Genomic DNA, 16,496 nt, shown 5'->3' on the forward strand with positions numbered 1-16,496 from the left:
AGACTCAATATTGTCAAGATGTCAGTTCTTTCCAACTTGATCTATAGATTCGGTGAGATTCCAATGAAAGTTCCAGCAAGTTATTTTGTGGATGTTGCCAAACTGATTCTGAACTTTACATGGATAGGCAAAAGATCCAGAATAGCCAAAACAATACTGAAAGAGAAGAACAAAGTTGAGCGTGTGGCACTATGCAACCATGCAGTCGGTAAAAGAGCAGTGGTCACCAGGGGTTTGGACCACCAGGGGGAATGAACAGGTGGAATTCAGGGGATTTTTAGGGCAGTGAAAGTACTCTGTATGATACTATAATACTGTAATGGTGGATACATGTCATCACAAATTTGTCCAAGCCCACACAGTGTACAACACCAAGAGTGCACCCCAGCATAAGTTATAGACTTAGGATGATAATGGTATGTCAATACTGGCTCATCAATTCCAACAAATGTACCCCTCTGGTGGGGAATGTTAATAATGGGGGACGCTGCGAATGTGTGGGGCAGAGTATATAAGAAATCTTTGTCCTTCTGCTCAATGTTGCAGTGAGCCTAACCTGCTCTAAAAAGGAGCCTATTAAACAAGGCTGACAGTCTGCATAAAGCTTTTGATAAAGTCACTGAGAATATAGCCCATAAGCTCTGATAGTTGCACCAAAATATGTTCATTTGTTTAGGAAACACTCAGAGGAAGGAGAAAATGAGGTATCAGTGTTCTTTTCTAAAGATGCGCTATTTCCAACATCTAAAGTTAATAGAGAGTAGCCAGCTTCTTTGTATTTAAATTAGCTTGTATCTTTAAAGTTCCAGAGAGTTTTTTTTTTTTTTTAAAAAAGGCTTCCAAAGTCTTTTTATGAAGTTAGAATAACACTGATACTAAAATTTGGCAAGAGCAACAGAAAAAAGAAAACCACACAGCAGTCTCACTTATGAGTATCAATGCAGATATGCTGAATAAATGTTGGCAAACAGAATCCTGCAGTATATTAAAAGAATAATAATACCGTGAGGAAGGGAGACTTATTTTAGGAATACAGAGAATTTAATATTAGGAAATGTATTATTACAATTCACTATTTCAAAGGATCAGAAGAGAAAAGTCATATTTTCATTGTTGTCACTGAAACTTAATCTAGAGAAATTCAATATCCACTTTAATAAAACCCGTTATTATGGAAATCTTTAAGCAAAGACAAAAGTAGGCAAGTATAATGAATCTCCATCACCCAGCTCCAATAATTATTGACATTTTGTCAACCTTGTTTCATGTATCCCCCAACTTAAATTTCTCTGATTTTTACAGAAATGTCTTATTTGAATGAAGATTCAAACAAGATCTATACAGTTGTCCTGTTGTCCCTGGGTATCTGCAGGGAACTGGTTCCAGGACCCCCGACAGGTACCCAAGTTTCAGATGCTGAAGTCCCTTATATAAAATGGGTAGTACTATATTGTATTTGGTTGGCATCTCTTTTAATCTAATAATTCTTCTTTCTTTCCATTTTCCTCCTCATGCCATTCATATGTTGAAGAAACCAGGTCATTTGCCTTGTAGAATTTCTCATATTATGAACGGCACTGATTACCCTCTTGGTGATCTAGTGTTATGTTCCTATATCCCTGACATTTCTTGTAAACCAGTAATGAGATCTAGAAAAGGGTTTCCAAATCTCAGCACATGACATTTTGGGCTAGATAATTCTTTATTGTGGGGGTTGCTCTGGACATTTTAGGATGATTTTAGCAGCACCACTGGCACCCACTAGGCGCTAGTAACACCCTCTCTTCCTGTTGTGACAACCAATAATGTCTCCACACATTGCCAAATGTCTCACCTGGTGAGAACTACTGCTGTAGAGGTTTCATTAGATTCAGGGTTAATTTTTTTCATTTCTTTTTTTCCTTTTTCTTTCTTTGTTTTTGCAAATATACTTCATGGAGACTACTGTGTACTCCTTACCACATTTTAGGAGTAGCATTTATGTCAGGCTGATAACACCTAACTTAATATACATTCTTAATAAAATTTCTCACCAAAATGTGGTAGGTGAATAATTCTTCAGCATGAGAAAATATATCTATCTCAACCCCAAAACTAGTGTAAAGCTTAATGAAAACGAACGTATGTATGTATATGCATGACTGAAACATTATGCTGTACACCAGAAATTGACACAGCATTGTAAACTGACTTTACTTCAGTAAAAAAGAATGCAACAACAGCAGCAAAAGTTTAATGAGGAAACACCAGAAGCATTCCCATTAAGCCCCAAAACAAGAAATAAGAAACAAGGATGTTCACTAGCCCCACTGTTCTCTAGTGTCGTGGAGGTACCAGCCAAGTACAATTAGATGACAGAAAGAAATGAGGTGTAAATATCATAAAGGAAAGAATGAGAAAATTATTTGCAGATAATACAATTACACAGCTAGGCAATCCAATAGGAATTAAAAACTTTTACAAGTAATAAGATAACTCAATAAGGGTATAAACCTAACGTTTTGTGTAGATCAACAGCCTTCCTACATAACAAAAATATTGAAAGCTAGGAAAGGAAGAAAAAACTCAAGTTATAAGAGCAACAGAAAAAAAAAATACGTAGAAATAAGCATAATGTGTGTGTGCGCGCACGCAGGCAGTTCTTGCTTTGTATGGCTCTGATATGCGTGGAGTTTGGTGACTAGGGCTTAGCTAAATGAATCCCCCAACAACACTTGAAATTTCAGAGTACAGTAAGTGTGAGTAACGCGAGAGCACAAACTTCCGTAGGAGCTCTTCCGTCCAAAACCTCAAACAAGAAACTGAACTACCAACAAGATCCATGTACTTAACTTAATTTCCTTATCACCACTTCTCCCATAGAATTTAAATACTCTACATATACAATTGCAGAAAAATTTTGTGAAACTCATGTAAAAGAGTGGTGTAAGGTGTATATGCAATTTTAAAAAATGATGAACACTGTGAACATAATACCTGCTTAAGAGAGAATGTAACTTCTGTTTTAAGAGCTCATGGTGGGTTCATCCAAGATCTCATCTTTTCCTCCTCAAAAAAGGCACTACTTTTCCTGAATTCTGTATTGTATGATTTTCTTATTTTTTCTTAGTTTTACCTACATGTATCCCTAAAACATTGTTTACCTGCATATTTTTGAGCATATAAACAGAATCAAGCTTTATGTATTCTGTGTGACTTGCTCCCTTGTCTTGGCTCCATGTTTCTGAGATTCATTCGTGTTGATAGGTACCGCTCATTTACCTCACAGGCTTTACTTTGATTTTTACCTCTGCAGTTTCTCAATTTCCCTGATAGATGAGCTAGATGTGTAAACATTCTTTCCAATATTTACCCAGCATTTCAGTCATCTTCATTGGGAGAGTTGTTCATCACCTTATCTAGTTTGCTACGTTGTCTGAAATGCACCCTGCGTTTGGATGTTTATGTTAAACTGCTGAGCCATTTTCTGTCCTAACTCAACTGGTCAGCAAATGACGTCTTTATTTAAACATTTCCCTGATTATATAATCTATATTCCTCATACAAAAATGGAATATACAAGCAAATATTAAGTGCAAATTCTAAAAATGTACTTGCATAATTTCCCCATCTTTTTTAAGGTGCATACATAGATCTGAAGCAAAAGTGGAATCATGCTATACATTCTTAATCCTATTTTTGACAGTGTTCCAGAATTACTTTCTCAAGTTAAAAGTTACGCATTTTCAATGGGCTGTAATGTTCCATCCAATGAAAGTATCATCATTTAATCATTCTACTATTATTATAGATAGAATGTTTTTGACCTTATTAAGATTATAAATAATTCTGTAACAAATATGTTTTATATTTACATATATTGATGATTATTCTGTAGGATAAAGTCCTTTCCCCATCCCTATGCCCTGAATCATTAAGAATAAAGGAAAAATGAACACTCATTGTTAAGACAGAGAATATTACTAATATACCTTTGAAACTTCCTGTGTGTCTTATCTTGACTGCCTCATCTTACTTTCCCAGAGGTAAGAATGTTCCTGAACTGTGGGGCTTAGCCATCTTGATCTGTCAGCATTTACTACCCCAAGGAGAAACCAGGTATGATAAAATAAGCACATTTAAATTAATAATGGCTATTTATACAAGTAGTGAGCCACATATTCCAGAAGTAAATGCTCAAATTATTTTTGGAATAGTTTGTGGAGGACAAGTACACCCTTAAAGAGTAAGAAAAGCTAAAACTTACAGTGAAATATTATTCAGTCAGAAATGCTCTCTTCTAACAATTCAGTGTAATCTATGACTGAGAGTCTATTACTTTCATTAGCTTTCCTGTGTAAACAATGCATGTAAGACGAAGCCTTTACTGTCTTGCTTTTCAAATTTCTCTCTCATTATATAGGACCAAGACTTATTTCTGTAAATTTTGCTATTAATCACTATCCTTTAATATGAAGTCCTAAAATCTGTTTTAAGAAGAGGAAAGGAGAGATAAAGCAAGGGCAGTGTGCTGAACAACTAAGCCCTAATTCTGTGAGTAGCTACTTCAGCCTGGTACAAAGGTTATTCTGAAGGGATGCTTACAATGGTCAGTGTTCATTAAAAGATCTAAGTATGAAAAAAAAAAAAAAAGGAGGAGCAAGTTGATAAGGATAAGCACTTAACAAAATGATGTTTAACTGAATAGAGGAGAAGGGATACTAGAGAACCTCAACTTCAAAGTTAAGGTGGCTTAAATCTACTTTCATTCTATTTTTAAGAATATTACTTCTATTTGCCAAATTGTTACTTCCTTCTTTTCATTCCCTCTTCACTTTCCTTATATTCCATGAAGCAAACCAAATTCTCTTAGTTAAAGCAGTGACAATGAAGCACTATTATACTACCATCCTGTTATACTCACTTTATCACACTTACTTTCTAAAAGTATTTTTTCACTTTTTTATTAACCATACTCTTTCACAACTTCCATGACCATGTGTTTGGTAAATGAGAAAAAGAGCAGAAAGCCAGTGTAGAAACCTGTGATATTGTGATTTATAATAAGAAATGAATAATATATTTGGTCTTAGTCCCAGTTCTTGGCACAGAGCTCTTATGACCCTTGGAATTTCCTAAGCGAGGAGAGCAATAAAGTTCTATTGTTATAATGATATATGCTGGAGTGGGTGTGGAGAAAAGGGGACCCTCCTACACTGTTGGTGGGGATGTAGTTTGGTGCAGCCACTATGGAAAACAGTATGGAGATTCCTTAACAAACTGAAAACTGACATACTCTATGATCCAGCAATCTCATTCCTGGGCATATATCTGGAGGAGACTCTAATTTGAAATGATACATGCACCCCAATGTTCATAGCTGCATTATTTTATAATAGCTAAGACATGGAAGCAACCTAAATGTCCATTGACAGATGACTAGTTAAAGATGATGTGGTATATATATATGTGTGTGTGTATGTATCTGTGTACACACACACACACACACACACACACACACACACACACACACACACAATGGAATACTACTCAGCCATAAAAAAGAATAAAACAATGCCATTTGCAGCAACATGGATGGACCTGGAGAACATCATACTAAGTGAAGTAAGCCAGAAGGAGAAAGAAAAATACCATATGATATCACTTATATGTGAAACCTAAAAAACAGGACACAGATGAACTTATTTACAAAACAGAGACACACTCACAGACATAGAAAACAAACTTATGGTTACCAGGGGAAGGGGGAGATGGAGGGTTGGGATTTGCAGATAATAACTACTATATATAAACAGATGAACAGCAAAGTCCTACTGTCTAGCACAGGAAGCTGTATTCAATACCCTGTAATGACGGCCTATAATGAAAAAGAAGATGAAAAGGAGTGTATGTATAAATGAATCACTATGCAGTTATACCAGAAACACACTGTAAATCAACTATACTTCAATTAAAAAAAAAAGGCATTTGAACCTTCAAAAAAAAAAAGGACCTATTGTATGTTAATAAGGTAACTTTTGGAAAGCCCTTAGGTAACCTCAGGATGGGTGCTGGTTGCCAGGGGAACCAACCACATGATTAGAAGTTTGGAATTTTCAGTCCCATCACCCCTGAGGGGGAGAGACTGGAGATCAAGCTCAACTATTAAGGCCAATGATTTAACCAGTTGTGTCTTTGCAATGAAGCCTCCATAAAAACCTAAAAGGATGATTCAGAGAGCTTCCAGGTTGGTGAACACATGGAAGGTCTGGGACAGTGGCAGGCCCAGAGAGGGGATGGAAGCTCCACTCGTCCTGGACCTGCCCTACATACCTCTTCACTTGGCTGTTCATCTGTATCCTTTAAAAATTGGTAAATAAAAGGAAACTGGTTTCCTAAGTACTAGAAGCCTGAGAAAGGGGTTATTGGAACCTCATTTATAGCTGATTCAAAAACTACTTTATAGTCAGTCAGTCAGAAGCACATGTACCAACCTAGACTTATGACTGGCATCTGAAGTGGGGGCAGTCTTGTGGGACTGAGCCCTTAACAGGTGGGATCTGATGCTGTCTCCAGGTAGATAGTGACAGACTTGAGTTAAATCTGCAGGACACTCAGCTAATGTCTGCTGAGAACTGAGTTGCTTGGTGGTGTGGAAAACATTTGACATCAGAAAACCCAAGCCTTCTCAATCTGGCTAAAAAATGGACTGATTTTTTTTTTTTTTTAATAGGCTTTCTCCCATTGTTAATGGGTCAGTTACTTTAGTCCTAGAACCCCACAGAGACAAGGATATGGTTAAAACACGTCACCTCCCTGGCCCAAAACGTTACTTGGACACTACTCCAGGTCTGATTCAATGAGGAACGACTGTCTTAAGGGGTTAGGCAAGAACCTGCATGTCCTACAATACTTGAGGTGGGATTTGAGCATACATAAAAAGGTTTCAATAGAAAATTTTAAATAGGGTTTGTCTTACCACATTTTGTTAGTTTTCTATGCTTTTAAAGGAATAACTAAGGCTCAGAGAAGCAGCCACTTGGGTTCATTTTGTGATGAACTCAAGAATTCTTTATGCCACTGTGAAAAACAAACTCCTTCAGTTCATTCCTTCCAAACAAAACATATTTTCCCCCTCCAAATTAAACTATCTGCTAAACTATTTTCCTTAAAATAAATTCAAGATTTTCAGAGACCTGTGTTTTTCCCCAAGCCAACATAGTTGACTAACAATTCAACATGCCTTCACACTAAAAGAGATTTAGGAAGTCTAAAGTACAGTGCAAGTGACAGTATAAGACTTCCAATGGTAGGTCACAGAAGGTAATACAGCTTCTGCCTGTTGCCGGTGGATGCAACCGGTTTTCCAGGTTCTTGTCCCGTCCCAGAAAGAATTCAGAGACAAGATGTAGTGGTTAAAAAAGGTAAAGTGAGGATTTATTAAAGGATGGATAGTACACTCTCAGGGGGAGAGCGGGCAGGCTCAGGTGAGCGGCTGCCCTGAGTTTCTTTGGCAAATTAGCTACGTAGGGTGTAACAATGAATGGGCGGAATATTCATTGGGGAGGGAAGGGTTTGGTGTCATATTCCCTGATTATCATCCCAACTCCACCTTCCCAAAGGGAGGAGAGATTTTTGTCCTTATTTAGTCTAGATCGGAAGTGTCACAGGAGTCAATGCATGATGCGTACTTCTGGTCTGCAAGGCTAATTTTACTGAAATGAGGGCATAATGAGCAAAAGGTTACATTCGGACACTAGAAATTCCTGCCTTTTTTCACCTTTCTTTGTTCTTCTCCAGGCCACTTGTCACCCCCAAAAGCATGATCCCTTATCAGCCCAAAGGTTCCTGCTTTTCTTTCTCTGCCCAGGGACCCCTGCTGCTTACATGATGTGTGGTTTCCTGCATTTGGCTTGTGCCCCTCCTTTCTGCCCAATTCCTGCCATTTGGTCTGTGTCCCCCTTTCTCTGCTCATATCTAGCTATCTGCCTGCTCTAACATGCCTACTTCTTATCTAAGCATCACTTTTGGAACCAGCATAGCTGGAAAGTCCATGTGCAGAAATCATGTTATGTGTTCCAGATAAAACCCCAGCTGAGGTCCCAGCCAACAGCCAGCATCGACTTCCAGACCGGGGAGGAGCCTTCAGATGACTGGAACCCCAGCCGTCTGAGTCACCTCTTCCCTCCTGAGACCCCAGATCTTATGGAACAGAGACAAGCCACCCCTGCAGTGCCCTTTCTGAATTCCGGACTCACAGAATCCCTGAGCAAAATAAAAGAGCTGCTGCTTCACACAAAGTTGGGGGTGGTTTGGCATGTAGTGGCACTGCACCTCACGAAGAGTTCTCTCTGGCGCAGAGACAGGCAGAGTGGCACAGCTGACAGGAGCAAGGGTTCAAGCCTTGGCTCTGCCACTTGTGTGACCTGGGGACAATTGTTTAATCTATCCAGCCTCTGTTTCCATATCTACAATGAGGATTAAGTGAGCTGACACATACTGAGCACTCAGCACACTGTCTGGCCCATGAAAAATGTTCTAAAACATGTTAGCTATTATTATTTGTAATATATTTATATTTATATAAAGACCAGACTTTATACAACAACTGACCATACACAGGAGGCAACCCTGTCATTCCAAACATCATTCCCATTGCTTAAAACCTTTCTGGATTTTTTTTTTTTTTGAGATGTTTCTTTTACTTTTTTGTGCCATATTAGAAAATCAGGGTCACATAAGCATACAGGGTCACATTAGCACACAGTATTTTTGACCCAGTTGATGTGAATCCTTGAAAATCAGGCTCATTATTTTATAAGCACACATTTTTACCTCTCCCTTCACCATCTACCTTACTCACAGTCGGCTTTTAAAAAATGAGCATCAGTTTCAGAGTATAAAGACACAGAAGCCCTAACCACAAAGATTAATAAGCCATAATTTAGGAGATATGTGCTATATGTAATAGACAAAACTTGTCTACTTGCATTCAGAATATATAAAGATCTGCTATAAATCAGGAAAAGTCAGACAATCCAATAAAGAAACAGGCAATTAACAAATGAAAATATGCTCAACCTCATAAATCATCAGGAAATGCAAATGAGAATCACAGTAAGATACACACTTACCAGAATGACCAAAATTCAAGACTGACAATACAAAGTCTGGATGAGGGTGTGAACTGGCACAACCACTGTAAACTGGTACAACCATTTTTGAGTAACTGTTGACAGTATCTACCAAAGCTGAACATAGAATGCTCTATTACCCGCTCCTATAGTAAGTGGAATTATTATCCCACTCATAGGTATAAACCCAGTGGAAATGGACTCATTTCATATACGCACAAAACATAAAAGAATGTTCAAAATGGCATTGTTCATATTTGGGGAAATCTGGCAATCATCCAAACAGCCATCAATAGTACAATAAATAAATTATGGCATGGGCTTACAATGGAATATTATATAGCAATGAAAAGGACTGCATTAGTTCTACATTGAATTATACACAACTATGTTGAGTGAAAGAAACTAGACATAAAAGAATGTGTACTGTATGATTTCATTTATATTAAGTACAGAAATAGGCAAAACTAACATGATGTTAGAAGTCAAGATAGTGTTTACCTGGTGGGGAAGAGGGAGTAGTTAGTGAGTGGAAGGCCCAAGAAGAGGGTGACACTGAGGAACTGGTAATGGTTTTACTTCCTGGTTTGAGGAGTTACAAGGACGGGTTTACTTTGTGACCATTCATCAAGCCGTATGCTTTTAGTCTATAAAGGTTTCAGGATGTATACTGCATTAAATTATGAAATGTACTTAAAAATTTTAAAGAGAGAGACTTAAGAGACTTATCAATCAACTGCAATGTTTGGACCTCCTGATATAAACAAAATAACTCTAAAAGGATACTTCAAAACCATTTAAGGAAATACTGGGTATTTTTGGACTGGGTATTAAAATTGGATTGGCTATTAAAAAATCAACATACATATCTGAATAGCTCATCTATTTAAGAAAGAATACCACTATATTTTCAAAATATAATAAACTTATAGAATCAGAGCCATTTTATAGATCAGAAAAACTGAGGTATACAGATAACTATCAGTCACTTACTGAGCACCTGCTATGTGCCAGGTAGTGTGCTGAGTACTTCCCTCTGTCACCTTCCACCCTGCTGTGAATTTTTGTAACCTAAGCACCCATACAATCATGTTTCTAAGGAAAAATGGGCTCAGTGCCACACAGTCAGGAGGACACTTGGTAACCTGAGGAAAACATTTTGTTCTCCTTCTCTAGCTAGTAATTCACAAAGTGGTACTGGGAGATGTTAACCAGGGGGAATTCTAGCACTGCAATACGAAACACAAGAATGGAAAACCTGCAATGACAACAGGGTTTCTGAGATGACCTCATGACTTCACAAGCAGATGAAAGGAACTGCGCCCTTCAATGCTCCAAGTGACATGCCGGGTGTTAATCTGATTCAATCATCACAAAAATGTATGAGCTAGGCAGTACTCCCCCCAGTTTCATATGGGAAAGGAGGCCTAGCTTAGAACAGCACCCCAGGGTCACCCAGTGGGGAGAGGTGGTACACGGTCCAGGCCTGAGACTAAAGCACCAGTTCTCCCCAAGACACCAGGTTGCCTCCCAGTTGACCCAGCGTGGGGACCTCAGCTTTGACAGTATTTATTTCTACCTGGGTCCAGCATTTCTCTTGTAAAAAAAAAAAAAAAACAAAACGAAACTAGTAAGCTACACCTGCCTATCCAGAAGGAGAATTATTCTTTGTTTCCCAAATGTCGAGAGGTCAACAGCTTTATTGTGTGTGTGGTTAGACAATGAATCAGTGAGAAAGGACAAGGATAAAAACTGGGCCCGATAACTACTGGTCAGCTACCATTTACAGGTGCTTATTATGTGCCAGGATCTTACATACAGTATTTAATCTAGTCCTTACAGCAGTCCTGTACAGCAGGTGTCTTAATTATCTTCACTTTAGAAATGAGAAGACCAAGCACAGTGAAGTGAAACAGTCTGCCCAAGGTGATAAATGTCGATAAGTCAGAGAGCCCAGGCTCAATCCCAGGACTGCCTGCTCCCAGAGCCAGGGCTCTTACACGTGAAGCTGTACTCACACGAATGGGCTCAGTGAAGGACTGGAATGGCAACATAAAACAGAGAGGCACGAGAAATGAATAGTTACCAACACTGCAGAAAGTCTATTACATAACAGCCACGTTAAAACACACGATCCCTTGTGCAAAGATTAGAAGTGGTGCAACAAAGCACCTTGGTAAGAAACTTATCTGTAAGAAGCTCATCATTACTATCTGTGAGCACGTTTCTTAACAAAAAGTAGGGAATCAGAAATGCAGATGGCGTGGACTCTGAGAAAACAAGCCTGAATTCTGACCGTAAGTATACCAGGCAGCAAAATGGAATGAAGCATATTGAAACAATACTCTGATAACTTAGATTAAATTAGGTATCAAGAAGGCTATGCTTACCAGCTAAGCTTAAGGCAAACAGTATGTAACAATGAAGAGAAAGTTCTAGAAACACATTGGAAGAGAACATGCTAATCCATGATGCTCTGTAGCCTGCAGATCCCATGAAGACAAAGAAAGATGTGAATGTAAAGTATTTAAGAAGGTTAAAAAAAGAGTCACAAGATCTGAAAGTTGGGAAGTCAGTCTTATGTAAAAAAGGTAATAATTACGTGGAGGGGGGTGGTATGACAACATTTTTTCTAAGATATAAACACTCAGGTCAAACCCAGTGAGAAAGTATAATCTGAATAAATTTGGAAAATAACACAGAGACTTCCCTGAGGTAACAGGAAGAAGATTCTCACAGGATGTTGCCCACTGGTACGAAGACCCTAGAACAACTGCCACCAATCCTATGAGTCTGTGAATATTTTAAGAACATAAGAAAACATAATCCCTAAGACAGCAAAAGCTATCAAATTGAGTCTTTAAGCTATAAGGCTAATCTATTTAGGTAGATGTGAAACTCTCCTCTGTGGAACCAGAATCAGTCATTAACCTCTTTCATAAACGTATCATAATTGTGTATTGGAGAGTTTACTTGTTTACTGTCTATAAACTTCATGATGGCAGGGATGGTACCTTTTTATTATGACTGTAGTCTAACAGCCTAACACGGCTCCTGGAACATAGTATTTGCTCAGTAAATATTTTTTCAATGAATTTGAATAAACAGTCTAATTCTAGACCCAGACATTATTATTTTATTCTTGCCTGGATCACATTAATTTGGCATGTCATTAAATTTAAGAATAAAGACACCTGAAATATAAAGGCAAAGCTTTCTCCTCATGAGAACTAGAGTCCTCCATGTTCTTCTAAGTATTTCCTAGTGTGAATCTTAAATAATACACATTAAATACCACTCTTCATTTACAATTTATGGCACTGAGTTATTGTTAATAATGGTTAGTGGTCTTAATTATACTTGAAGGAAAAATCTTTCTTAGGGATCCCAGTTTTAAAAATATTTGAAATAAAAACAGATACAATGACACAAGGTCAAACACCTTCCATAGAGCTACAAAACTTTTTGCAAATAAATCACTATCTGAAGAGTGATTATAAAAAAGTTTGCTGATGAGCAAATTAAGCACATATTATATATTTAATATATAGAGAGAGCACACTATGGGATCAAACAATGGCATTTTAAGGCACAGTGTGTCAGGGTTTCATTTCAATATAGTAACATTTCCACATTCACCTGTGTCATACCTATAAAACTTGGGGAGACAGTTAAAACGTGAAACAAGTTAGGTCAAGGGGTTAAAGAGTTCGTGCCAATGCCTAGTACTGTCATGGTGACCAGCTTAGCGCTGAGTAGAAACTTGATGTTCCCCATGGCTGCGGGTAGAACAAATTGCTCTATGACAGCTGGACAAATTTTGCAAAAACGTTTGTACCTTTACTATACATAAACAATGAGTATTTAGTTTATTTAAGAAATAATGATTTCTATTTATCAGTCTATCTTAATGCCTATGTTTTCTGACTACATGTTAGAATTGGCTTTTGTGAAAAATCAAGTAACAAAATTAAGTTAAATCACCTTACTCTACACATGATAGATTTATTTTCAAAAACAGAATCTTTCATAGGGAATGTTGCTGCTTAAGTTTTAAGAATCTTTTGTTAGAATACCGAGTATTTAACTGCTAAATTACTGAAATATACCATAAACACTGAAAATTGCTACGATAATTTATAGCCAAATGAAACCAAAAACATGAAATTGACAGTTATAGACGTCTTCTTATGTTGCAACTAGACAAAATAAATGCCTGTTGTCCTAAGAATCAAGGTTAAAATTCATATTCTTTAACAAACTAAACAATACTTGTGAAACCAGCAAGTGAAAGTTTCTTAGCACTTAATCTGTGTTTAAACAAGTGTTATGACTTTTTAACTACTTCTGCTTTTTTCTTTACTATAAAGTATTTTAATACAAATATTAAAACTCTAGGATCATCACACTTACCTGTAAGGCTTATCAGAGTTATGGATTCGTCTGTGGTTTCTGACACCAACATACGTTGTACTTGTATAATCACACACATCGCATCTATACCGTTTCTGGACCGAAGACTTGCTCCCTGGACAAGGTATTTCAGAGTTTTAGTGACATGTGTTGATTAGATTAAAATGACGGCATTTACATTCCATTGTAAGTGAGTACGTACACCACACAGTATAACTGTTTAATAAAGTTAACAAGTTTGAACGTAGCTTCACAGGTTCTCCTGCATGTGCACTATCAGTGGATATAAAGTAAATGTCATCTGATCTGTAAACACAGATACGCTGGGTTAGCCTCTACATAACCCTGTACAAAATTCTAAAACATAATGAACCTGATGCCAGTTGCCCTGCTGACTGTGTAGCAGCTGAATTAACCAGAGATACACTGTTAACTTGAAAAGTGTTAGTATAATCAATATTGGATATATTGTCTTAAGGAAACACTGATTTGCCAGCAAGTTGCAATTAATACTATAATCCAATATTGTAAGTATGGCTACAAAGTATATGTAACAAACTCAATATAAAAAGCCTAAAGCTTTTTCACTCTGTGGGTTTTCTTTGTTTATAACTGTCAGCTATCAGTGCAACAATGGAAGGGAAAGCAACTACAGATTATTAAGTGTTACATGATGGAGTATAATTATATCCAGTAAACTGACAGTTTACAAGGGCTAATGTGAATATGCAGCTCTTTGAAATGCAGGAAACATAGATCCAGTGGAAATAGGCCATGTTACCAAACACACTGTGCAACAATAGGGCTGGGAAATTCAAATCAGAGTAAGCTGGAGGCAAAACGTGCAGAATGACTTGATCGCATGAAACTGTTCCTGAAGATATTCAACAGCTTATTTACTCTTTTGTCAGTACAAAGTCCACAGGCCAGTCACAGCCTGACTGCTTTATGTTCAGAAACCAAGCAAGCACAGAAGCTGAGGAATAAGGCAGAACAGGAAGAAAGCTTAGGTAGAATGCTAGCGCACAGTGCATGAAAGTAAAACTGGTGGCACAAAAGAAAACCCACACGGAAATTGTAACACAACAAAGAAAACCCTTAGGTTAAATTTAAGCTTTCTAAAATTGAAATTTTCTTTTGCTAATAACTACTTTTACCAGGCAGAACAAAATGTCCTAATTTCCTGGAATAAATCTGTAACATTAATATACACACTAATCATAATTATAATTTAAGTATTGCTCTTAATTGGTAGGTTAAAAACTTGCACTTGATTATAAGTGGCACTGTTCCAAATACAGTTTAAAAAAAAAACCCTGAAAAAATGAAGTGTGAAATATTGGATAATGGTTTTGTGTGAGAAATATTACAGATCAATGACAACTAATAAAAGTGACAGATGGAAAAACTTACTATAGCACAGGCTAGGAACAACTGTTTCCAATGGAAAGAACATTGGATTTAAAGTTCAAACACTTGGGCTTAGTCTGTGCTCTGTCACTTAGTACCAGTGTGATCACAGGGAAACTATTTTACATCGTGAGGACTCAGTTTCCTCATCTACAAAATGAAAATACTAGGACCTTCCAGCCTGGTTCAGTAAGCCAGGAGCACTCTGTATTTCTTCATTCATGCCCTCTGTACCTGACCTGCGTGTCTGCGTCAAGTCTGACCTGTCACTAGCTGGAGACTCCCTGAGGGCAGGGGTCTGCCTGCTCTGCTTACAAAGAATCCTCAGGGCTTGGCAGATTATAGGTTGACAATAAAGAACAGTTTAATTAAATTTCATGAAGAGACACCGAATCAAAGTGCTCTGCCCACAGCTCTCTCAGAGAACCCATGTTGTTTGCTGACATACCCATCAGTACAGTTCTGTCTTCCTCATTGTGCTGGGTACCTCGAAGGCAGTGACACCTCTACAGTATACCAAGCACCTAGCACAGAATCCAACTCAAGATGGGCACGCCATCCCTTCTGGCAGGACAGAACATCTGACGTACCAACACACTGGACCTCTGAGTCAAAAACGTGCCACAAGTTATCTGTGCTATCATGACGGACAGAGACCGGGAGCATACATCTCCCTCTTATTTAGTAAGTTTGTTAAACAGTTTAAGAAGTTTTGATAAAACATGAATTATTTTTACCTTCCTTGTGAGCTAAAAACCTGTCCTTTGGCCTGACAACCAAATTTTGAAAGATCTAATATTGAATCAATTAAGTACGCAGGAAGTTATCGGTATCTTAATTGTTACAGTACCATGACAGGAAACAGAAAGTAGAGCTGAGCTGGGGTGGGCCTGGTACAGCTAGCAATTTAAAGCCCGTCTGTTGTGTATCCCTAAGAAACAAGAGGATGAGCCACAAAGAATAGATGGTACAAAATGGAATATATCAGATAGACAGACCCGAATGCTATGGAGCTCAAACTGGTTATTTTAATTTTGAGCTGATATTTCAATCTTTTAGATTCAAATTGTGAGTTTTAATTTGTTAACCCATTTGGACAGCTTTAAATTATTGCTTTTGGAGACGGTGCTAGAAAAGACATATTCCTCCACTGCTAGTAACCGCAGGTGGTGCCACTGAGTAGTACTTACTTTATTCCTTCATTAGGGATTTATGGCCCAAAGATATCAAATGTTTTAATGTCTCCTTTAAAGGCGATATGGAAACATAATGAATTAAAATAAAAGGAGGCAGTTAGGGCTATTTTGTGAAAAGGAAAGAAAACTGTTTCAGCTCAGCCATCTATTGCAGAAACAGATGCTGTGTCATAAACTCCTTTTGTTTGGGATAGTTTTACGGGGATGACATCTGTTTGACAAGGGAATTTGGGTGCTACAGTGGTGTCAAAATCAGTTCTTTCAGAAACATTCTAGAATCAGTTATGCTTTCTGGGGTATAATTTAATGAAACATTATGGCAAAACATTTTACTCTGCAGTTGTTTCTAACTTTAATTCTTAGG

General features: G+C 37.7%; 1 protein-coding gene across 2 annotated transcripts in view; it reads right to left on the reverse strand.

The window, feature by feature from the left end:
- ZNF507 (zinc finger protein 507) overlaps positions 1 to 16,496 on the reverse strand; it is a 35,938-nt gene that overhangs the window by 7,635 nt on the left and 11,807 nt on the right. For both annotated transcript variants that reach the window (XM_032486218.1, XM_032486219.1), the window contains one exon: positions 13,527 to 13,641. In XM_032486218.1, coding sequence (XP_032342109.1) covers positions 13,527 to 13,641 — 115 coding nt within the window. The remainder of the gene's footprint in view (positions 1 to 13,526; positions 13,642 to 16,496) is intronic.

Source organism: Camelus ferus, chromosome 9, assembly GCF_009834535.1.
Source record: "Camelus ferus isolate YT-003-E chromosome 9, BCGSAC_Cfer_1.0, whole genome shotgun sequence".
Classification (NCBI taxonomy): Eukaryota; Metazoa; Chordata; class Mammalia; order Artiodactyla; family Camelidae; genus Camelus; species Camelus ferus.